At 36.6% G+C, this 24,770-nt stretch overlaps 1 protein-coding gene across 9 annotated transcripts in view; it reads right to left on the bottom strand.

Annotated features, from left to right (window-relative positions):
• Positions 1–1,686: 1,686 nt before the first annotated feature.
• The window catches only part of LOC126971362 (putative leucine-rich repeat-containing protein DDB_G0290503), a 34,247-nt gene continuing 11,163 nt past the window's right edge, over positions 1,687–24,770 (bottom strand). Inside the window, exons 6-17 of one of the 9 annotated variants that reach the window (XM_050817650.1) lie at positions 24,141–24,315; positions 22,970–23,065; positions 20,214–20,309; positions 16,602–16,697; positions 14,031–14,126; positions 12,804–13,009; positions 8,431–8,644; positions 7,291–7,350; positions 7,029–7,175; positions 5,572–5,670; positions 4,563–4,712; positions 1,687–1,908 (exon numbers count right to left, since the gene is read on the bottom strand). In XM_050817650.1, the coding sequence (XP_050673607.1) occupies positions 1,822–1,908; positions 4,563–4,712; positions 5,572–5,670; positions 7,029–7,175; positions 7,291–7,350; positions 8,431–8,644; positions 12,804–13,009; positions 14,031–14,126; positions 16,602–16,697; positions 20,214–20,309; positions 22,970–23,065; positions 24,141–24,315 (1,522 nt within the window). In that variant the 3' untranslated portion in view covers positions 1,687–1,821. Of the gene's footprint in view, positions 1,909–4,562; positions 4,716–5,571; positions 5,710–7,028; positions 7,176–7,290; positions 7,351–8,430; positions 8,645–12,803; positions 13,010–14,030; positions 14,127–16,601; positions 16,698–20,213; positions 20,310–22,969; positions 23,066–24,140; positions 24,316–24,770 lie in introns of all 9 variants that reach the window. The other 8 variants (XM_050817649.1, XM_050817648.1, XM_050817647.1 and 5 more) reach the window with 8 other exon arrangements.

The following is a 24,770-nucleotide window of genomic DNA, read 5'->3' as shown; positions in this document are numbered from 1 at the left end:
TAGTGAACCAGATCCCCCTATAGGTAGAGAGGCTCCTGACACTGCCGATGCAGCATGTATGTTTTGTCAGGACTTTTTTTCCGAAAATGTTATGTGATTTCTTCCATTTACCAAAGTAATTTGATCTCTTATGAGATAAATATTCATAATTGTTATTTTTGTACATGATATAAGTTTCTATTTGTAGCCCATATTTGAGTAGGTATCAGTTCCATATTTAGCGTCTATTTTTAACCGACTTCAAAAAGGAGGAGGTTATCAATTCGTTCGGTATTTTTTTTATGTACCTATGTAAGTACACCGATTACTCTGAGATTTATGATCCAATTTTTTTAAATATTTTTAATAATTTTTCTTTAGTTCGATTTTTACATAGTTTGGCCCAATAGTTTTCATTTTATGAAAATTTTTGTTTACTTACCTCGATGATATAACTAATTGTTTTTTGTGTACGGCTTTTTAGGAGTTTTCTTTCAGGTTGATTAAGTATATATTATAATTATTAACTGACACTAAAAAGTAAATAGTAAGTTAATTAAAAATAAACTACGTCAAAAAAACCGACTTCAAAAACTGAAAAGTATCAAATACTTACTTAACTAAAAATTTAATTTAATACACACCTATAATATTAGTAAAATAGTATTATTTTGTATGTGCTACATATTGAAGCTTTGAAGTCGGTGCCAAGCCAAATGTAATAGTAAGTAGGTAGGTACCTACCTACACTCGCCAATTTTTAGTTATTTGATACATTTCAGTTTTCGAAGTCGGTTTTTTTAAGCGTAGGTAGTTATTTTTTTATTTTTTGGTACTTATTATGTTTAATGCTCAATTTAATAATATATTATAATTCATTTTAAGAATATGAAATTAGTGCAATGGTAGTAAGGTCGAAAATGATGTAAATAATAGTGAGGTCTTATTGTTGCTGTGAATTTAGGCCTATTCCTATTACACCGCAGGAAAAAAGTGTGATTAGGTAGGCACTATATATGATATGTGTGCGAGTATGGCGAAAACGATATTCATTGAATATTATAAAAATGAAGTAAGTTTGTTCTACTCCATGGCTAAGAACAAAGGGTACCTAGCCTTATAGTAATAATAATAATAAGTTTTTATTAAAGGCAAAATTACCCAGTATACATATTATGAAACAAATAAGTTGTAATATTCTAATACATTGTATAAAAGTAATGATAAAGTAAAATATACACAAAAACTTATAATCTATCTGGAAAGGTTATTAAAGCTCTTCCCAGGCGTCTTGGTCCAGGCACCGTCATTTACTTACTATTTTTGTTTTTATGCACAGATAGCCAATATGAAAAAATATTGCTAGGCATCCGGTCACAAACCGTTTGGAGAATGTGGTTCTGAGATTTGCGGAGTCTATCCCAGAAGGAAGCAACTCTTTTTCTCATCACAGCATTGAAATCAGGCACCCTCAATTCAGCAAACATACCCGAGGCACTGCAGTACCTAGGCAATCCCATCAATATGCGAAAAGCATCATTGTACTGCACTTATTATTGATTGGTAGATAATGATTGCTACGCATTTAATTTTAAGGGAACATTAACATTAAACGTAGGAAGTCTTACCTAAGATCGTCTTTACAGCTAAATAAAACAACTTGTATTTAAATTAAGTACTTATATTTATTATTAATGAATAAAGGGTAGATATCGTCTCAGTGTATCTATTAATTATAAACCAAATTTCAATTCTCTAATTGAAAACTGTAACAACAAAAATTGAACGAACCAAACACTTATTTAAAATAAGTAAAATAGGGAAACGATATTAGGTTTAAGTTTACTTTTTGTCCTTATTCTCAATAACTCTAGACTTAAAGAATCTTTTTCTGTCGTTAAAATCATTTTTCTCTTGAGACTTTTGAACCTGTAAAATAAAATCAATTAGTTTGGTACACGCATAATTATTGTAGCCTAAACACATGATTAGATATGGTATGGCCAAACCATTGGACGGGGTCTGGTAGCTGACCATATTCGATGGTCCATTGCACAAAATTATTATTAATACCCTCCGGTCCGTAACGATGCGACGCCGGACCAATTAATGCCAGGCGAGGGTCCGGCCGAACCAAATCCGAACATATTCCCCCTTATTCATAATAGTCTGCTAACTTAAAGCATTGCTATTTCGCACTCTGTCTTCTTCTATTGACCTAAGTCAGAATGAGAAAAACACTCCTTAGCGGCTTTTTAAAGTTAGCGGACCATTATGAATAAAGGGGATTGTCTTTAGGCTATAGGCGCAAGAGGGGAGGGGTGCTCTTTCATTGTAAAGCCGTACCCAGTCATGTTTAGACTTCAGACAAAACTTAAAACTTCAATAGAATAATGTAGGTATCAAGTATCCAATTTTATTTATGAATTAGATTGTATTAAGAAACAGAACTGTGGCGCAATTTATGGAGAGAACTTTGAAGACTACAAATTATTGAATTAAATAAGCAGAATCGTTTTATTCAAAGATGAAAACAGCCCTAGAAATATTTAAGACAGAGCCGAGTGTCAGTGTATAAGTGCAAACTATTAAAAGGGTATTAATTGTCTCAACCTACCTTGTGGAAATACTTCCATCATAATCAAGCATAGCGCTCGAAATTCAAATATTTTTATTCAAAATAGGATTTAAAATCACTTATTGAACTTCAAAAACTACTACCCATTCAAAAGAGACTGCCTCAGACCTGAGAAGAATGGGCGCAAGAAACTCAGCGAGTTTTTTTTTTAATATAAAATATGGATTACAATGTGATATCGTACAATAAACATTTATAATTAAAGAGCCTGAGGGTGTTCGCTATATCCCCAGTCCGTGGTGTCATTAAGAAAATCGTTTATGCTATAGTAACCTTTCCCACACAAACGTTTTTTAACAATTCTTTTAAATTTCGTAACACATTATTTTGTTTTGTACATTTTCTGGGATCATATTGTAGAAGCATATACATCGCCCAACAAAAGACTTACTAACTCGACCCAACCGAGTAGTAGGCATTAGTGGGAGTGTGTTCTGATAGATCTTTGTAGTTATACTTCTTTTGGCAAAAATTATCAGAGTGAATTCTTACAATGATCACATCGTGTCACAAATTAGACACCCTGACGTTAGCTGGTCAACTAGATCATTTGTATCATACTTCAGCTGCCAAGTCTTTGGTAAATAAATACTGATATGTCTACTAAACCACAACCAATAGACGAGAATTAAATAAATTTTAATATATCATTTCAATTTATTTAATAGTTTCAAAATAATAAAAATGAGTACGTACGGTACCTACACATGTCTGAAGTGAAACTTCTTTGGCAAACTTATTTTTAAATCTCGTTTGTATTAATAAAAAAGTACCCGGATGACCGACCTTTTCTCGGTATTTATTTTTGTTAAATTGTCTTTCGTAGAAATTATATTTAAATACGAATTACATACTGATAAATGATGAAATATGAATAATATTTTTCTTAACAACGCCATCTGCTCAACTAGTAGTGTAGTTTTAGTGTTATTGTGTCATTAAAGCAGTTAGTTGCTCTCGGAAATAAAACAGTATTATTATTAAAAAATAGATGTCGTGAAGAGTCATAAAATAAATAAAATAATCATAATAAATAATCATAAATAAAATGAATCCTAGCTAGATCAATTTATCGCCCCCGAAATCCCCTGCAAACTATGAAAATCGTTGGAGCTGTTTCCGAGATTCAGATGTATATAGAGTATATTTACTGTCCCAGGGATATGATAAAAACAGTGATTTGGTCAAATCTCGGGAGGTGTTAAAATAATGCTACGGTTTTATCATTTCTCTAAGCAAATCTAGTAATTTGACCAAATGCCAAAGTTGGTTGCGTGAAATGACAAAAATTATTTTCTTTGGTATTTATAAGGTTTATTTGGTAAGACTTATTTGATATTTGGAAGGGGGAGGGAGGGAGATGTCCTCTGTGCCCTGGCTCACTCCATCACTCCCATGAAAAGGTAATGGACCAGTCTCTTGAAAATCAAATTAATGTAACCTAACCTCAAAACAGATAAAAGTTTCTAAAGTTTTAGAATTTCCATCTAAAGTTCTAATATTTAACTACAAAACAAATACATCAACCAATAGCGTGTATTTTTTCTCGATCTCCCTTTCTCTCTCTTGAGAATAGGGAGCCTTTTCTCACTCTCTCTCAATCGGTGTCAATCGCTCCCTCCCGCTTCATGGACAAAAACGTCCCATATTTTCGTGTCGCTATATAGCGTTTCATCCGTAAAAAAAATTACCCTAATTGTATAAAAATAATTTAATAATTTATTCAACTAAATTATGTGGTATAATAATAATATTATCATTGGTTGTATTTAATACCTTTTATAATACAATATTGGTTTTTTTACAAACGTAAAATAGCACGAGGAATATTTTTTATAAGGATTTTTGTTTTATTACCCCAAAGAAGATTAACTTCGATTAAAAAAGTGCGTGCTTACATAGTACACACACTGTTTTATCATTTGTAAATAATAAACGCACGTACGTCGCAACTGTAGGCAGGCTTTTTAGCTTGCTCGGCCTGCGCGCTCGACACAGCACTTCGTCGTTTGGCACCACCGTTGGGCCGCGTCATAGGAGGTGGCAGCTGACGACCCTGGGATATCGCAGCGTATCTACGTTTCACCTGACCCACCTGCTATGACGAACCATCATTATATTATTCACATTATCATTCATGGAAAATAATATTTCTAAATGATCTGTGAACAATGATTCGATCAAATATACAGTACTATAGTAAGGCCAACCAGACGAGATAAAGATTTTAAAAAAAGTTTCAGGGGTTTAAGACATTTAAGACATTTAGACGATATCTTTGCTATTGCTAAATAATTGCTATCTATCATAGGTTCCCCATAGCTACCAGGCTGTAACTCAGTAACAGTCCGTTTTTTTACATTCTTTATTTCGTGTCGATGGCCTTAATATAGCTAACTTAAGGGCCTTAGAACGCCAAAACCCCAAACGAAGACGAACATGCTAAAATGCCTCATATACGTCTGTTTCTATCTGTCTGGTTATAGTCAACAATAGAGTGTAAAAATATACACAAAATGTACAATGCCCAAAACAGTCCGATCAACGCACAGCATGTCGGCGCATCAGCCCAATATAACTGCTGTAGGAGTAACAGAGACAGTTTATGCATAATAGGAGTGAGAGAGATGAATTATTATTCCGATTCCAAAGTTTTAGATGCAAATATCTCTTTTTCTATTACATTTACGAGGAAAATATAATAGACAAATTTGTAGATTTTTTTATTATCCATCGATTTTGTTTGTATGTTTTTTCGCTAAATATTATATTTTCGAAGAAAATCGCCAAAAAGCTGTTTCGGGGGTAGTTTTTATTGTTTTTGCAACCCCTGCAAGCTAATTTTCGATTTTTTAACTCTGTATCCCTATTTTACATAAAAAACTGAAAAATGTCGATTTAAAACTTTTCTTTACTGGACTATATGTGTGTCCCTACAATTTCCATGTACTTACATGTAAGCTGTCGTCAGTACTGTTGTCACTAAATATGTTGTACAACATGTTCTCCAACTCTTGGGGCTCGTAGCGACGAGTTACGGCTTCTTTTTCTTGCTGTTTAATTAAAGGTGGTGATCGTAGTTTAGAAGTATTCTGTATTAAAAGGTGGTAATAAGTTGGACTGTAGGTACTACCCGGTTACATTATCTTTGGACCTGATGAGACACTGTCAATTTTTTATGGCGTCTTAAGCCGGCGTCAGACATGTGTGCACTTATTTGCACACTTGAGTGGACACACTGTGTGGCACGAGACTTTGTCTATGTGTTCCAAAGTTTGTACACAGATTTGCACTTTGCCGAGAGGTATCGGTTTTTTAGCGCACGTCAAAGCGTCAAAGGAATGTGTTTAAATAAGCCTACCACACTATTTGGCCTATTTGCAAAGACCTGTTGCGCGAGCGCTGTTGTACGGAACGATTGTGTGAGCCACTACGTGCTTGATCGTTCAAAATGGACTGGAGGAACGAATGCGTCCTAGAATTTATTGTGTTGATGCGAGGGGAACCATGTATATGGAACTCAAAAAACCAAAAGCATAAAAAGAGAATTTTTTGTAAAAGTATTTCAAAGTCTTGAAACGACATTCTACAAAAATTACTAAAGTAACCCACTGGTCGAGGCATCATCTCTTCAAGCATTTTTTTCACGGATTCTCTGAAACAAGTAAAAATAATTCCATCAAGAATATTCCGTCAAGTCTCGCTCTCGATATGAACCTCGATCCTCGACTAGGGCATGCACCCGGGTATATAAAATTACTTTATTCAATAAATACATATGCAAGTATTGAAAAAACAATTAAAATTTATCTATTATACCTATTATATATCACATACCTTGTTCTATTACGATACATTTCACACTTCCATTCACGCCTTCTTCTCGGAAGCTTCTATATATTTTGTTGCAAATGTAAAAAATAATTACATGCACATAAATAATATAAGCACACTGCGTCCACGAAATCGTCGTCCATCTCCTTTGTTGTCTACCAGCATACTGTAGAGAAAAGAGTTTGCGAAGCACGTGTGGCAGGTGCAAATGTATGTACAAAGTCGTCGAAGAAGTGTGCAAATAAGTGGACACATGTCTGGTGCCGGTATAAAACAAGCATCGCTATAATAAATAGTACTGCCAGAAAAATAATTTTATTTTTTTACTTAACCCAGATTCTTTCATTAATTTTTTCATCATTATAATGTGAAAAAAAATTAGTATCACAACACCTTTACATCAATCTATAATAATGAAAAAATAAATCGTTGTTTATTTATCAATAATAATATCCTCGTGATGCTTGTTTTGCACACCGTAACAAAGCGACGATGTGACGTCATCGACATCAGATCATAGATAATGTAACCGGGTAGTACTCATCCCCGTCTCTATTTTAAAATTAAATAACCCTACCTTGTTGGACACAGGTGTCAACATTACTGCATTATCATCGTGTTCTGGCTGCATAACTGGCACACTTATCGGGGGTCGCCCAGTTAGTTCCTTCTGAATATTATCTATTTTTTCCTGCATTCTCGCTTTATGTTCTTGTAATTGGGCCTTGATATAAATTATATGCTATTAATAATTATCAATACGTTTTCAATGTTTTACTTAAATAAGTCAAAATTTTCATTAGTTTTGTAATTTTAATTAGTAATTTAAACATAGATACCATTTCACTTCTCATCTCGCAAATGGTAGACATTTGTTTAGAGAGCTCTTCCTCTTTCTCCTGAAATAAATTTAAAAAAGCAATGATAACTGAATGATAGAAAAGACAGAAATTTGACCACTCTGTAATAGTTAAAAAGGTATAAAAGGCATTTATTTTTTCCTTTAGAATTCTTTTTGATGTAATTTGTAATTTCTACCATCGACCATCGCTTCGGAAACAAATGGTACTCTGAGAGAGAAGAAGCGGCGGTAGAAACTCGCCCAGCATTCTGTTTTGCGCCCTTTTAATAAAATATACAATTTTGTACTGTCATTATTATTGCTATAAAATAATCATACTCTTGTCCCAGGCTGTCGGATAACTTCGACATTCAGCTGTGGAGTAGTAGGAATAACGAAAGAGCCATATTTTAATAAAACATTTAAAATTTATTTATAGATAATGCCTGAACAGTGACTGGGACTTTATTATTATAGTGTATATATTTACCCTTAAAGGTATTATGTATTAAGATACATAATACCTGAAGCCTACTAGAAATAGTTACAAGTAATCCTTTATTATACGCTTCACCTGTATGTTTGTATGTTTGTAACCGACTTCTTTGGGAGCGATTTTTACCCGCTTTAAACGGCTAGATTTCGTTTAAACTTTGTAGATTTATCGAGGACCGATGACATTACACTAATTTGACTAAAAAATTAAAAATAAATAATAGTTAAAAAAAACTAAAAAGCACGCTTTATATAAAATTCAACTAAAAAAATAGAAAATAAATTTTAATTGAAAATAGTGTAAAAAAAATATATTTTATTAGGTGTAGAAGAATTATTATTTTAATAATATCTTAAAAGCACCCCACGCTTTTTTTACAATAAAATATATTTTTTTTACACTATTTTCAATTTAAATTTATTTTCTATTTTTTAGTTGAATTTTATATAAAGCGTGCTTTTTAGTTTTTTTTAATTATTATTTATTTTATTGTCATAATAATGTATAATCACTAGGTATTAAGTGCAAAAAGGTGACGATTATTTGTGAACGTATATTAAATTTTCATAAATGTACTAACAATGAACAGTCATAATAATCTTTTTCTTCTGTATGTAAAAGTCTAAGTTGTATCATAGTTACCTTATTAGCAGCATCTCCAAGTTTTACTTTTTCTATCTCGGCCTCTAGCTGCATCCTGCAGTTAACTAATTCAGATTGAATTTTGTTTTGTGCAGATGTACTGCTGTTCAGTTCAGATATAAGATTCATTATCACAGTCGTCTTTGAATCTAGCTCCTTGTCTTTTTCTACTAAACTGTTTCTTAGTTCGAGGGATTCTTGTTCAGACGAATCTCTGAATTCAGAGGTATAAATATTATTAATTCATAATGTCATTTACTCTGCAAGTTTTATTCAAATATATTTTTGAAGTGAAAATTTCTTTAGTGGCGTTGAGCACTTTTCTTGGGATGGGTATAAAATGTTAAATGTTAAAATCAGGACACAAATTATGGATCAAAGAATTATAGTTCGGCAATTTTAACTTTAACGATCATACGGTCATTGAACCAGCGCGGCGGTTGAATATTGTGATTGCGAATAATACTATAATATTATTGATTGCGAACCCGAAACACCGCGGGATCGAGGAATCGAATCTCAGCCGTGAAATATTCTTACAGTTTAATTATTTGGTTTTTAAGCTTTGTCATTAGCGAAGACTCTCCCTAAGGCGATAGTTATACTTGTATTTCTTTGTTTCTTATTATTTTGTTTAAAATTTAATTTTTTAATTTAATATTTTGTTAATAAGGCTACTGGAAACCCAATCGCTGGCAGTTATCTCGGTCAACGGATCAGCCTAGCTATCCAACGCGGAAATGCTGCCAGTATTCTTGGTACGCTTTTTTTTATGGAATAGGAGGACAAACGAGCGTACGGGTCACCTGGTGTTAAGTGATCACCGCCGCCCACACTCTCTTGCAACACCTGAGGAATCACAAGAGCGTTGCCGGCCTTTAAAGAAGGTGTACGCGTTTTTCTTGAAGGTACCTATGTCGTATCGTCCCGGAAACACCGCACAAGGAAGCTCATTCCACAGCTTCGTAGTACGAGGAAGAAAGCTCCTTGAAAACCGCACTGTGCAGGACCGCCACACATCCAGATGGTGGGGATGATATCGTAACTTGTGGCGTGTCGTGTGAAGGTGAAATTCGGCGGCAGGAATCAGGTTGAACAGCTCTTCGGAACACTCCCCGTGATGAATGCGGTAGAAGACACACAATGAAGCGACGTCTCTACGCAAAATCAAGTGATCCAGCCGTTCACAGAGCGCTAGGTCCTCGACAATTCGAGCTGCTCTACGTTGCACGGGGTCAAATGGATCGAGCTGATACTGGGGTGCGCCAGACCAGAGATGACAGCAATACTCCATGTGAGGCCGGACCTGCGCTTTGTAGAGCGCTAGAATGTGGGCCGGCTTGAAGTATTGCCGTGCTCCAGTTTCTTCGAAGCCAATTTGGCTTTGCCCTCCAGATGGCCACGGAATTGGCAATCGCTCGAGATTTCGAGACCCAGTATTCCGATACTAGGCGAGGCTTTAAGGGAAGTGTTCTCGAAGAGCGGTGATACGGCAAATGGGGTTTTTTTAGTGGTAAACGCGCAAGCGAGGAAGCTGGAGGTCCGCTTACATAAGCTCTCGGGAAGCCCAAATGATGGAAGTTTTGCGAGGAGCGCCTTGTGCCATACACGATCAAAGGCCTTCGCTATATCGAGGCTAACTGCCAGGCCTTCCCCCTTGCTTTCAATAGCCGCCGCCCATCGCCAGTCGACCGACCATGGCGAAAGCCGTACTGCCGATCGTTGATCAACTGGTGACCCTCAAGGTATACCAAGAGCTGGCGGTTAATTATGCTCTCCATGATTTTGGAGAGTAGGGAGGTAATACCAATAGGCCTGTAGTTTGCCGAATCCGAACTGTCTCCTTTATTTTGGGATCGGATGGACAAGGGCTGACTTCAATGAGTCAGGGACTACGTCTTTTGAATAAGAGTGCCGGAATAAACGCGTTAGCACCGGCGTCAACTCAGGGGCACACGTTCTAAGCACCATTGGAGAAATGCCATCCGGCCCGCTCGACTTCCTGACGTACAACGAAAACAGAGCTCGCCTAACAGTTTTCTGTCGGAACTGTACTTCAGGCATGTAGCTCTGACACAGCGGGATGGTCGGCGGTGTTTTTCCGTTGTCGTCAAAAGTCGAGTTGGAGGCAAAAAGAGTGCACAGGAGATCGGCTTTCTCTTTTGCCGTATGGGCCAGGGTGTCATTCCTCATGTGCAACGGCGGCATAGACGGCTGGTTGAAGTTACCAAGAGCAGCGTTCGACAACGACCAGAACTTGCGTGTTCCGGTCGGGTAACTGCTCGCCTATTTTGACGACGTGCTTCGATTTCGCACGGGCGATTTGCCGCTTAAAAAATCTGGAGGCGCGGTTATATTTCCTCTTTAGAACTTTGCAGTTCGGATCCTTTGAGCACAGCGCCGCAACCCAAGTTCGATACGCCTTTTTTTTGCAGTCAGATGCTGCTTTAACTGACGCATCGAACCAGGGCTGTGATCTGCCACCGATCGGTACTACAGAGCTTGGCATAAAAATATCCATGCCCTGCAGTATCACATCGGCTACTGCAACGGCGCAGGCACTAGGATCATCCGAAGGGAAACAAACCCTGCCCCAAGGGTAGAATGCAAAAAAGGAATGCATCCTATCCCAATCTGCTGACTTGTAGTACCAAACGCGGCGGGTCACTGGTGGTCTGCGACGTTGGCGTCGGATAGGTACTACACTCCTGACCAGGCAATGGTCGGACGTTCCGAAAGGGGCGTCGACAGAGACCTAGTAAACATCGGGATGTGTAGTCAGCAGAAGATCTAATAAGGACGGCATGTGGCTATCCACATCCGGGAGCCGCATTGGCGAGTCAACCAATTGGGACAGACCATACGCCAATGCAAAATTATGCACAGATCGCCCTGCGTAGTCTGTAGTACGTGATCCAAGCCATTCGGCATTGTGCCCGTTGCAATCACCCAAGACTACGATTTCAGCGGAGGGGATCTGAGCAAGCACGTCATCAAATGCCGCTTGAACACAGCCCATGAGGTGATCCGTTTCTGCGTTACCACTATGGGACCTGTAGACACACGCATAGATGCGGACGCGGTCCTCTAAATCTACGCGGAGCCAGAGAGTAGAAGGGTCCCTACCCTCAAACTTGCCGAGATGTCGACAGCAGATATCGTCCCTAACGTACACACATACCCCGGCATGAGGCATGAAATTATGCTCATTTTTGTTCCCGGGGTACGTTAAATATGACGTATCGCTAGGTCAAGATATCTGCGTCTCCGTAAGGAAACACAAGGCCGCCTGCGCCGTCTCAAGGTGGTGGTGGACGGCGTTTAAATTGGAGTGAAATCCCCCTGATATTACAGAGCGGGGTGCCGTGGTGTTGCTGCCCTGTTTGTCCTTAGATATTCGCGGTACTGTGCCCTCCCCAGAATACGAGGGGCAGCCCGAGCGAGAATGCTCGGGGAGGGATTCTCCGACTCTGGTAGAGCCGGTACCCTCCCGGGGTAATATCTTTTTAAGGACTGCTCTCATATTTTTGTTGGGGGGTCATGGGGAGGGGGATGGGGGAAGGGATGGCCTTCGGTCCTCGACACTAACCTATGCGAAACATAGCGGCACTAGGCCGCAACTTCACGCGGATATTCTGTGCGAGTGTGGTAAGTAACCCGGACGAGTCTGGCCCGATTGTGCTGACGTCATAAGACGGCAGCGTGACTCTCCCACTTTCAAAAAGCCCGTAGTCGCCTCTTACGACACCCTTGGACCTGGGACTACCCTATTCTTTTTACGCCCCGGGGCAGCACAGGGCTTCCTCGTAATGATAGTTTTAATTTTATATAGTCATAGTATTGTAAATATAGTTATGAAGATTGGTTTATCGCGTTCTATAATTATCTGCTCGTAGTCTGCTTTGTGGTAGGTTATACCTTAAGATGTTATTTGTTTTTACTGTTCATGAATTCTATTTCAATATCCAACGGAATATGATGCGGATCAAGTCCAAAATTTTGAGTGATTTATAATATTGTTATGCCGTATGAGATTGTTGAGTGCTACAAATTCTATAATCACTTATACAGCCAGTGACGAACTCTGACAGATTGTACGCTTAGTATAACCTAAGTATCCATCCCTCCATCCATCCATCTCTGTTGTATAACATATAGTTTTGGAATCTGGTAAGGATATACAACTAATATTAAAATCGCTTATTATACATTCTAATACAACGGCAACGGTAACGCGGTTTAAGCATACACATACGTATATTCATCATATTATAATTGTTTGTACCAAAGATTCGAATCTGGGACCTTTAGCTCAGTGGGCAGGGTCACTAACCATTGGGATAGCCCGGTCATCTTATATTTAGAATTCTCACCTGTGAGCTTTAAACTCATTTTGTAATGCCTCCAGCTGTTCATTCAGGGTTAGTTTTTCAGATTGTAGCTTTTCAGTGCTAGACTTCAGGTTTTCGACTTCTTGCAGAGCACTAGCGAGTTCTATTGCTGTGTCTGATATCTCTTTGACTCGTGTTTCCAAACTCTCAGTAAGATTATCAATTTTATCATTTTGTGATTTAATTAACTGGAAAATATATTGAAATCAAATAAGCATTGTCCAATTACTATAAATATGAATATGAGGCTTTATTAACCGCCAGCTCTTGGTATACCTAGAGGGTCACTAGTTGACTAACGACCGATAGTAGGTACGGCTTTCGCTATGGTCGGTCGACGGGACATAGATGGGCGGCGGCTATCGAAAGTAAGGGAAAAGGCCTGGAAGTTATTCTGGTTATACCACAGGATATACTGGAGGCCTTTGATCGTGTATGCCACAAGGCGCTTCTCTTAAACTTCAATAATTTGGCATCCAATCCCTTTTTACGAAGTTACTTGAAATATTTTGAAGTATCTCCCGTTTTGATGATATGGTTTTCTAGGACTTTGATTCTTCTATTTATATTGTCTTTACTCAAATTTTCTCGAATTCGTATACTTGGTCTCAAGATTTCATGAAGGTTTTCCTTCCTGTTCTTTCTTTATATTTGATTCTTTCAATATTTTGAATGAAAGCCTTTATTTGCAAACAATACGGTACATAACACTAACATTATATGGCAATAATTGCTAATATACTGATCAGTTAATGTTTTACCAAGCGCTACCAACTTCATGTAGCCATCAGATATCCCAATTAATAATTACATTTATATAACTGCTTAACTCATTACTTAATTACTGTCTTAACTCTTAGTAATGTTATTTTATATAATTATCATTTTATTATTCAGATCTGGAAGTTAGTTGGCACTACAGCAGTGCCAACTACCACTTGGTAGCATTATCACGGTTGGCTTTCGTATCCTATATACCTAAGCTAGAGTACTTATTGTCAATTCTAAGTGGAAATTCTGCACAAATACAGTAATTATATGAATTGTGTGTATTTAAATTACAACCCCCTTTCTACATGTGAGAGTAAACTATTTCTTATAAATTGATCACAAGAGATATTATATGACAAAACTTCAATATAGCCGGATAAAATCGCAGGCCACAGCTAGTTTATAATATCCAGTAAACAACAAACATATCTGACTCACCTCATCCTTTTCTTTAATGTCTGCTAAAAGCTTCTGTTTCTCTTCTGTAAGTGTCGTTATAATAGTATTCAATTTCTCGTGGACGTTAGACGCATCCTATAAATGTTTTTTAAATTAAATTACGTTTTTATTTTAAATAAGTTATCTGTTTTAGTAGGTAAGACTATTAGAAACTGCCATGATATTGATTTGGCTGCAAGACCAATTAGAAATAATTTTAATTCGTGACTTTAAATCTTTAGACTGTGATCTGATCTGTTTGTATGATGGGAGAGGAGACATCAGAAAAGTATATGTAGTCTATTCGAAACCTATATATATTATATTTAGTTAGTAAAATAAATCTTAGAAAATAGAAAATAATAGTTGAATAATTACTCCAACAAAAAGATTTTTCGCATTTCATATAAAAACCCAACCCTTTGGGGAGCACCCTTTGTTAGCAGTTTATGTCTTCCGGCTGATATGCCGATGATGAAACTCCAGACATATTTTTAAAGTTTATTTAAATTTAATGCGCAATTCCAAACGCCAAAGTCAAGCTAAACGTTCTCAATTTTTTACATAGTGGCTAAGGAAGTGTGTGGTCTAGCGTTATCAGGGAATCCCTCCTACTTCCTAGCCTTTTAAGCCCGAAGGTAATTTGAGAGTGGGTTGTTATAATGGCCGAAGGTACTCTGTAAAGGTTCAAATTTTTATAGCCATGAAAGTAACACTTCAACTAAAGATTATCAAGTGTTATAGATGTCAGATTGACTTGCAATTAAGCGGAGACATTGTTGGAGAGATTTTGGAAAATAAGAGAAAAAAATAGTTCTTTTAAAAGTGCATCTGGTTTTAACAACTATTTTAAACAGAAAATTAAAAACGATACCAGTTAAAACTCTTGCAGAATTTTAACTTCAAATTCATACGTATATATTTGGAATTATATAAATATAAGATTCGTTGATAATCGTTTATAGATCTCATTCTAATTATTTTTCCATTTAAACTAAAAAGGTAAAAACATAGTTACTAAAATGTTCTCAGTAGTTACTAAAGCCGATAGTACTATTATATTTTTAAAATATGCTATAAGCATAGCAGCTATTATAATGTTTTCTAATTAAAATATAAATGACTTTTAATAACAATATTTGATATACCTTTATAACAAAAAACACTGAATAAAATTTGAAAGAAAACCGAGACCTTTACACCAAAGATCTTTTGCAAGGTACTGACTATAATGTTTGCTTGAACTCCCTGATTGGAATTCACACAGAATCGAGTAAATAATTGTGTAGGAATGTTCATTAATCATTTAAATTTAATTAACATTTATAATTGAGTGATAAACCGAATGATTACTAATATTATTTGAGATTTTTATTACCTCGACGTTGTGTGCGCATCTTGGATCACGAAATGGCAAACATTGACAATGCTGACTTTTTTTTCTTTTACTAAAGGGCTCTATTCATGAACATAATGAAATATAATTACTTTTTACTAGGCACCAGCATTTAAATTTGAATGAACCCAAAGTTTTGGTCCATTTAAAGGTACCGTCGGCGTTAATTGCAATTTGCAATTGCAATTTGCCTTAATGATTATTTGTTTAAAGGGACCGCAGGGCTTACGAGGCTAGAGCATTCTCGCTCGGATCGCCCGTCCTATTCTAGGGAGGGCAACCACACCAATCAAAATATTACATTTCATCAGTACTTCTTTATAACTGCTGTTTTTTTAATGAAATATATTTCATTAAAAAAAGTACTTATAAAGAATAGCTTTCGCCATATATGGCAAAAGCTTTTCTTTTAATTTATTATATTTATACTAACTTCTTATTTCGGTTAATATATATATAATATATATATAATCTTAAAATAGAAGAATTGACGTATAATAAACAACTAGACTCATACACGCTCAAAAATTATCAGAAGCACGTCTATTAGGCAGAGTATTCGCTCAGTTGTGTTTGACCGAGCTTTGAATACAACGCCACGCAATGACAAATTGTTCATTTATAAACTGTCCAATTAACAGCATATCCAAACTTAAAAAGGATGAAGATCAAGTAAGTGGCCCTTTTAATTTACAAAACTGTGTAACTAACTTGACATTTTAAATAATTTTGCTAAATAATTACTTCTTCAATTGCTAAAATAAAATATTCTTGCCTCGTGTTTGCGTCCGAGCTTCTAATAAGTGTAGATTTTGAACTTCATTGCCATGAAATAAGGTGTCAATTTCAAAGAATGTTTTAATGTTTTCTTTATAAGTTAATGTATACGTATATACTACGCCGCTCGGACATTTTTTGAAGATATTGTAACTTGTTTATAGTACGTCTATATTCTATGCATTATATTACATTTTGTAAAGTTGTATGACTGTCAGATAAAAAAAAAATGGAACACGAAAATAGCCTCCACGAAGATTGCGCTTTAACTGTCAAACACGTTTTTCCGTTTCTAAGCAAATCCGGCAGATATTAATGGACAATTAATGGTAAATGAAATTGTTTACTTACAAAGTCGTGACTAGTAAGTACGTACAAAGGAATTAGCAATAGCTGACCTCATCTTTTTTTTTCATATCATCTAGAAGATCTTGCTTCTCTTTCGTGAGCGTAGCTATGAGAGTGTTCAAATTATCTTCCTTGTTGGACGCATCCTATTAAATATACACAATAATTATTTTTGCTTTATAGTGTAATGTTTATATACTGCTACCTATACAAAAAAATATCTTTAGTACTAGATGTACTAAAATATAAACGACCAGCCTTTATCTGCAACTTCATCCGCATCAGTTCAGTTCCGAGCGCGCTCGGTAACGTACATGCTCACTGAACTTACGAATATAATTTATATTCGCGATCTGCGCGGCAACCGCCGCTGCACGCTATTGCTACGAGTTCCGAAAAACTCATAGCCAATGAATTGCTGGCATTCCTTCAGCATGCAATTGATACTATGGACGAGATCAGCATCATCCAGATCTGTGCATCAAATTTCAAGAGTGAGGAGATCATCAACGCCAAGACGCTCCTGTACGAGGTTTTGATGAAAACCGACCAGATGCCGTCCCGCAGGAGAGATGAAAGGGGAGAGAGAAGTCTTCAGAACATGATAAATCTCCTGAAGGTGACTGATCATGACGACGTACCGTTTTTCGTGGCAAGGAACTTGAACAACTTACCGCCCGTCACCTTCGACCATGTCGACGTCACCAGGTTGCTGAAGGACATCACAAACCTCAAGGCAGGCCTGGCAGAAGTAGTGTTGAAATTAGAGGCATCTCAGAATACCATCGCAACAATACTGTTGTAAATAGGTCAATAGAGGCCAATAATATCAACACACGACGTGGGGCTTGCATTGCTTCGCCAGCGAGTATTGAATCAGCGAAATTCGACTCGACACCGGCCGCTGCGCCCGCAGGTGTAAGCGGTAATGTACTTGCCGCCCGTCCCTCACCTCCTCCCCTCTCCAAGGTGTCGCCTGCTGTCGTTACGTCAACACCTCAACGTGACTATGCTGCTGCCATCCGCAGGCAACCCAGAAAGCGCACAGTGCTGAGGACAGAAAGTGGAAGCGGGCACGCCCGCAACGAACCCGCTTGTAGATCTGTGGCGAAGGGTCTGACCGACAAGGATAGCTTCATTAAGGTGGAGCGGAAGAAGAGGAGACATCCTAGTCATAACCAATGTGACACAGCACCGATAGAACAGAACCAGCTCCTGCGTCCCGTAATCCCAGCGACGTATATCTACGTCTCTCGCTTTGAAAAGGGGTGCACTTAGGGGTAGATATATATGTTGGTTTTATGGTAAGTAAAGTATTTATTTACTTTAGGTATTAAACTTATCTATGATACTTGCTGAATTACTATATTTAATGGTTCTACTGGTGAGTACGCGGATCCTTACTATTAATTGGTTAAAATGGTTGCTCGGACCAGTCCTGTAATGGTTATAGGCAAATGGTTAATGGTAACTAGGACCGGACCGATCAATGGTTACTCGCGTACTGCAGTACGAGAGATGCATCTCTACTATGCATTGGTAATAATGGTTAAAATGGTTACTCGCGCCGGTCCTGTAATGGTCAATGGTAACCAGGACCGGCCCGATCAATGGTCACCCGCGTACTGCCTTACTAAAGGCAACACATGGTTTTATGTATATATGTGTATGTTATGTATATATGTGTATGTTATGTATATATGTATATATATATATATATGTATATTTCATGGTTTACTAAGCAATATTTGTAATATAATGCTGTTCGATGGATTTACTTCGAACACGCTTTCACCACACCACCAAGGCCTCCGACATTGTTCAGTACTTGGTTCCGGTTAGGGGTCGAAAAGTTGGTGACGCGTCACGCAGTAGACTTCAACTCTTTTGTTGTTCGCGTCCCGACAGAACATATATCAACCTTCCTGGACGTGCAGCTGTGGCCGAAGGGGGTCGTGTTCCGCAAGTATCGCGGACGTCGTCGACCCCCGGAAGCTACCGAATCCGCGCCACACATCGCCGCGAAAATGTGACGTAGATCTAAGTTATATATCATATGTATGTTAGACTATAAGGTATTTATTTTATGGGCCATGTAGCCTGAAATAAAGGAATTATTATTAATATTATTTTTAACTGCTTCTCGCGCTACCTTGATTTCTTAAAAAAAATTCACATTGTGTGTGAACGATGTTAAAAATCTCAATGATTATATCAAACTTTCTTTTTAATATAAAGGAAATACGAAATAAAAATAAAAAAAGAATCAAAAGTTCTCTAATATCAATCTAAGAAGGCAATTGAAAGATTCAAAGACAGCGTTTAGCAAACTGAGCAGCAGCGAATCTTCAAATCAAATAACCCTCAACGCCTAAAGAATAAAAATTCTTCAATGCGTTGCCATTGATGGCATATGGCACCGAAACGTGTTGCTTCCTTGGCCTTATATCACTCAACCATCTACGGAGAAAGCTATGAGTTTCTCTGCGCTACAGAATCCGTAATAAGAATATTCGCAGTAGAACTAATGCTAACGACAAAGCAAAAAGGATTTGTAAGTTGAAGTGGCAATGGGCAGGCCATATCGCTCGTAGAACCGATAATCGATGGTTGGAAGGTTCTCGACACGAGAAGATTTTCGAGAGATATGAAGACGAAGAACGGAAAAGCTCATCACTAGATGGACTCGACTTTGAAAGGTAGTGGGAAACCATTGGATGCAGACCGCCCAAGACAGGTTGTTGTGAAAGTTTTCAGGGGAGGCCTATAATCAGCCGTGGACGTAGGCTGATGATGATGATGAGACACTACATCTTATAGTTATGCACGCAGAATGTTGTATGATTGGAGTGTATCGCATTATGCTTTACCCTGGGTTGTTTTGTGGCGTGTTTAACTTACTGTTGCTTATAACATAAGGTCACTATTATAAGCAGAAGATATCCGTTTTCTTATTTCACACTTATACAATAAGTAAAATGCTACAATTAAGATTTACACACCTTTAAGCTTATTGGATGCCGATTTCAGCAATGAGCACCAGATTGCAAAACCTAAATTACCGTTAATGCACTTTTTAAATCCTCCACCGTGTTCAGCGCTATAGAATACATTTGCTCCAGCTCGGTGAGCTTGTCTTGCAACGAGCCATTCTGGTCGCTCAAAGTCTTTGCGTATTGCTCCTTATCGCTCAGTGCTGTCTTCAGAGTAGCATTGGACTCTATATAGCTTCATATAGCCATCAGATATCCCAATTAATAATTACATTTATATAACTGCTGTTATTCATTACTGTCTTAACTCTTAGTAATGTTATTTTATATAATTATCATTTTATTATTCAGATCTGGAAGTTAGTTGGCACTACAGCAGTGCCAACTTACCTAACCAATTGGTAGCATTATCACGGTTGGCTTTCGTATCCTATATACCTAAGCTAGAGTACTTAATGTCAATTCTAAGTCGAAATTCTGCACAAGTACAGTAATTATATGAATTGTGTGTGTTTAAATTACAACCCCCTTTCTACATGTGAGAGTAAACTATTTCTTATAAATTGATCACAAGAGATATTTTATGACAAAACTTCAATATAGCCGGATAAAATCGCAGGCCACAGCTAGTTTATAATAACCAGTAAACAACAAATATATCTGACTCACCTCATCCTTTTGTTTAATGTCTTCTAAAAGCTTCTGTTTCTCTTCTGTAAGTGTCGTTATAATAGTATTCAATTTCTCTTGGACGTTAGACGCATCCTATAAATGTTTTTTTTTAAATTACATTACGTTTTTATTTTAAATAAGTTATCTGTTTTAGTAGGTAAGACTATTAGAAACTGCCATGATATTGATTTGGCTGGAAGACCAATGTAGCACAGAGCAACATACAAGCAGATGTAGTAATAGAAATCTAAATAAGGAGGAACTAAAACTAAAGGTGGTTGAAAAGATTTAAAACCTTAACTTGACACCAATAAAAAAAATTAGAAATAATTTTAATTCGTGACTTTAAATCTTTAGACTGTGATCTGATCTGTTTGTATGATGGGAGAGGAGACATCAGAAAAGTATATGTAGTCTATTCGAAACCTATATATATTATATTTAGTTAGTAAAATAAGTCTTAGAAAATAGAAAATAATAGTTGAATATTTAGTCCAACAAAAGGATTTTTCGCATTTCATATAAAAACCGAACCCTTTGGGGAGCACCTTTTGTTAGCAGTTTACGTCTTCCGGCTGATATGACGATGATGAAATTCCGGACATATTTTTAAAGTTTATTTCAATTTAATGCGCAATTTTCTTACGCCAAGGTCAAGCTAAACGTTCTCAATTTTTTACATAGTGGCTACGGAAGTGAGTGGTCTAGCGTTATCAGGGAATTTCTCCTAGCCTCTTAAGACCGAAGGTCATTTGAGAGCGGAGTGTTATTATGACCGAAGGTACTCTGTAAAGGTTCAAATTTTTATAGTCATGAAAGTAACATTTCAACTAAAGATTATCAAGTGTTATAGATGTCAGATTGACTTGCAATTAAGCGGAGACATTGTTGGAGAGATTTTGGAAAATAAGAGAAAAAAATAGTTCTTTTAAAAGTGCATTTGGTTTTAACAACTATTTTAAGCAGAAAATTAAAACCGATACCAGTTAAAACTCCTGCAGAATTTTAACTTCAAATTCATACGTATATATTTGGAATTATATAAATATAAGATTCGTTGATAATCGTTTATAGATCTCATTCTAATTATTTTTCCATTTAAACTAAAAAGGTAAAAACATAGTTACTAAAATGTTCTCAGTAGTTACTAAAGCCGATAGTACTATTATATTTTTAAAATATGCTATAAGCATAGGACTATTATAATTTTTTCTAATTAAAATATAAACGACTTTTAATAACAATATTTGATATACCTATATAACAAAAAACACTGAATAAAATTTGAAAGAAAACCGAGACCTTTACACCAAAGGTCTTTTGCAAGGTACCGACTATAATGTTTGCTTTAACTCCTGATTGGAATTCACACAGAATCGAGTAAATAATTGTGTAGGAATGTTCATTAATCATTTAAATTTAATTAACATTTATAATTGAGTGATAAACCTAATGATTACTAATATTATTTAAGATTTTTATTACCTCGACGTTGTGTGCGCATCTTGGATCACGAAATGGCAAACATTGACACAGCTGACTTTTTTTTCTTTTACTAAAGGGCTCTATTCATGAACATAATGAAAAATAATTACTTTTTACTAGGCACCAGCATTTGAATTTGAATGAACCCAAAGTTTTGGTCCATTTAAAGGTACCGTCGGCGTTAATTGCAATTTGCAATTGCAATTTGCCTTAATGATTATTTGTTTAAAGGGACCGCAGGGCTTACGAGGCTAGAGCATTCTCGCTCGGATCGCCCGTCCTATTCTAGGGAGGGCAACCTGCAACTCTACAATCAAAATATTACATTTCATCAGTATTTTTTTATAACTGCTGTTTTTATTAGTGAAATATATGGCGAAAGCTTTTCTTTTAATTTATTCCCGCAGTTATTAGAAATTATAACATTTATATTATCTTCTCTTTTAGGTTAATATATATGTTACGCACAGGTTTACAGAAAACTGACACAATACATATCCAAGACAGAAACCAATATCAAATAAATCTTAAAATAGAAGAATTGACGTATAATAAACAACTAGACTCACAATCACGCTCAAAAATTATCTGAAGCACGTTTATTAGGCAGAGTATTCGCTCAGTTGTGTTTGACCGCGCTTTGAATACAACGCCACGCAATGACAATTTGTCATCGTTCAGCGACAAACTGTCCAATTAACAGCATATCCAAACATAAAAAGGATGAAGTATCGTATTTCAAGTAAGTGGCCCTTTTAATTAACAAAACTGTGTAACTAACTAGACATTTTCAATAATTTTGCCAAATGATTACTTTTCAATTGCTAAAACAAAATATTCTTGCCTCGTGTTTGCGTCCGAGCTTCTAATAAGTGTAGATTTTGAACTTCATTGCCATGAAATAAGGTGTCTATTTCAATGAATGTTTTAATGTTTTCTGTATAAGTTAATGTATACGCATATACTACGCCGCTCGGACATTTTTTGAAGACAATTTAATAAGCGATTGGGAGTAGTTGTTACTTGTTTATAGTACGTCAATGCATAGAATATTACATTTCGTAAACTTGTATGACTGTCAGATAAAATAACTTTAACTGTCAAACACGGGCGATTTTCCGTTTCTAAGCAAATCCGGCAGATATATCTACGAGTAGTAGAACAACATTACAAACAAAATTCCAAGTATTAATGGACGATTAATGGTAAATGGAATTGTTTACTTACAAAGCCGTGACTAGAAAGTAAGTACAAAGGAACTAGCTTACTTCATCTTTTTTTTTCATATCATCTAGAAGATCTTGCTTCTCTTTCGTGAGCGTAGCTATGACAGTGTTCAAATTATCTTCCTTGTTGGACGCATCCTATTAAATATACAATAATTATTTTTGCTATATAGGGTAATGTTAATATACTGTGTTACCGAAACAAAAAAAAAATATCTTTACTACTAGATGTACTAAAAAAAACGACCAGCCTTTATCTGCAACTTCATCCGCACAAAGTGTTTCTTGCGCTCCCTTGATTTCTTAAAAAAAACACATTGTTTGTGAACGATGTGAAAAATCTCAATGATTATATCAAACTTTATTTTTAATAGAAAGGAAAAAGGATACAAAATAAGAAGTAAAATAAAAAAAGAATCAAAAGTTCTCTAATCTCAATCTAAGAAGGCAATCGAAAGATTCAAAGACAGCGTTTAGCAAACTGCGCAGCTGCGAATCTTCACGTCAAATAACCCTCAGCGCCTAAAGAATAAAAATTCTTCAATGCGTTGCCATTGATGGCATATGGCACCGAAACGTGTTGCTTCCTTGGCCTTATATCACTCAACCATCTACGGAGAAAGCTATGAGTTTCTCTGCGCTACAGAATCCGTAATAAGAATATTCGCAGTAGAACTAATGCTAACGACAAAGCAAAAAGGATTTGTAAGTTGAAGTGGCAATGGGCAGGCCATATCGCTCGTAGAACCGATAATCGATGGTTGGAAGGTTCTCGACACGAGAAGATTTTCGAGAGATATGAAGACGAAGTACGGAAAAGCTCATCACTAGATGGACTCGACTTTGAAAGGTAGTGGGAAACCATTGGATGCAGACCGCCCAAGACAGGTTGTTGTGTAAATTTTCAGGGGAGGCCTATAATCAGCCGTGGACGTAGGCTGATGATGATGATGAGACACTACATCTTATAGTTATGCACGCAGAATGTTGTATGATTGGAGTGTATCGCATTATGCTTTACCCTGGGTTGTTTTGTGGCGTGTTTAACTTACTGTTGCTTATACCTTAAGGTCACTATTATAAGCAGAAGATGTCCGTTTTCTCATTTCACACTTATACAATAAGTAAAATGATACAATTAAGATTTACACACCTTTACGCTTATGGGATGCCAATTTCAGCAATGAGCACCAGATTAGAAAACCTAAATTACCGTTAGTGCAATTTTGAAATCCTCCACCGTGTTCAGCGCTATAGAATACATTTGTTCCAGCTCGGTGAGCTTGTCTTGCAACGAGCCATTCTGGTCGCTCAAAGTCTTTGCGTATTGCTCCTTATCCCTCAGTGCTGTCTTCAGAGTAGCATTGGACTCCATTGCTTCTTCAAGTCTAGGGTGAACAATACAAAACCGAAAAGGTATACATTTACTGTCTTTTTAATAAACGCAGAATTACGTGAAGGAGAGAAGTAATTTTTAGCATGTAGTAACTTTACACTGCGTTATATAGAAGGTTTTTAATAGAGCTTCAATATTATTTCTAATTTTTGGGAGAAGACACGAAACGAGTTTACGGCTCGCCCGTTTATAAGATCACCTTAATATTTTTCAACTCCAGAAGAATTAAAACGGAGTTGCTGGTCTTTTAAGTGAGTCCACGCGCTTTTGAAGATACCCATGTCGTGATTCAACCACTTACTGAGCTACACCAGATAAGAAATGAGAGTAAATACTGTAGTATAGCATGTCCTACGTATTATAGAGCTAGAATGTCGGCTTTTTTCCTTTCTTTCTTTCTTTTTTCTTCCGGCACTGGTAGATGATTTCCCGACAGAGAGTTGCATA

The sequence above is a fragment of the Leptidea sinapis genome, chromosome 23 (genome assembly GCF_905404315.1).
Source record: "Leptidea sinapis chromosome 23, ilLepSina1.1, whole genome shotgun sequence".
Lineage (NCBI taxonomy): Eukaryota > Metazoa > Arthropoda > Insecta > Lepidoptera > Pieridae > Leptidea > Leptidea sinapis.
Note: the sequence above shows the minus strand (reverse complement) of the source record. Positions and strands in the feature narration are given on the sequence as shown.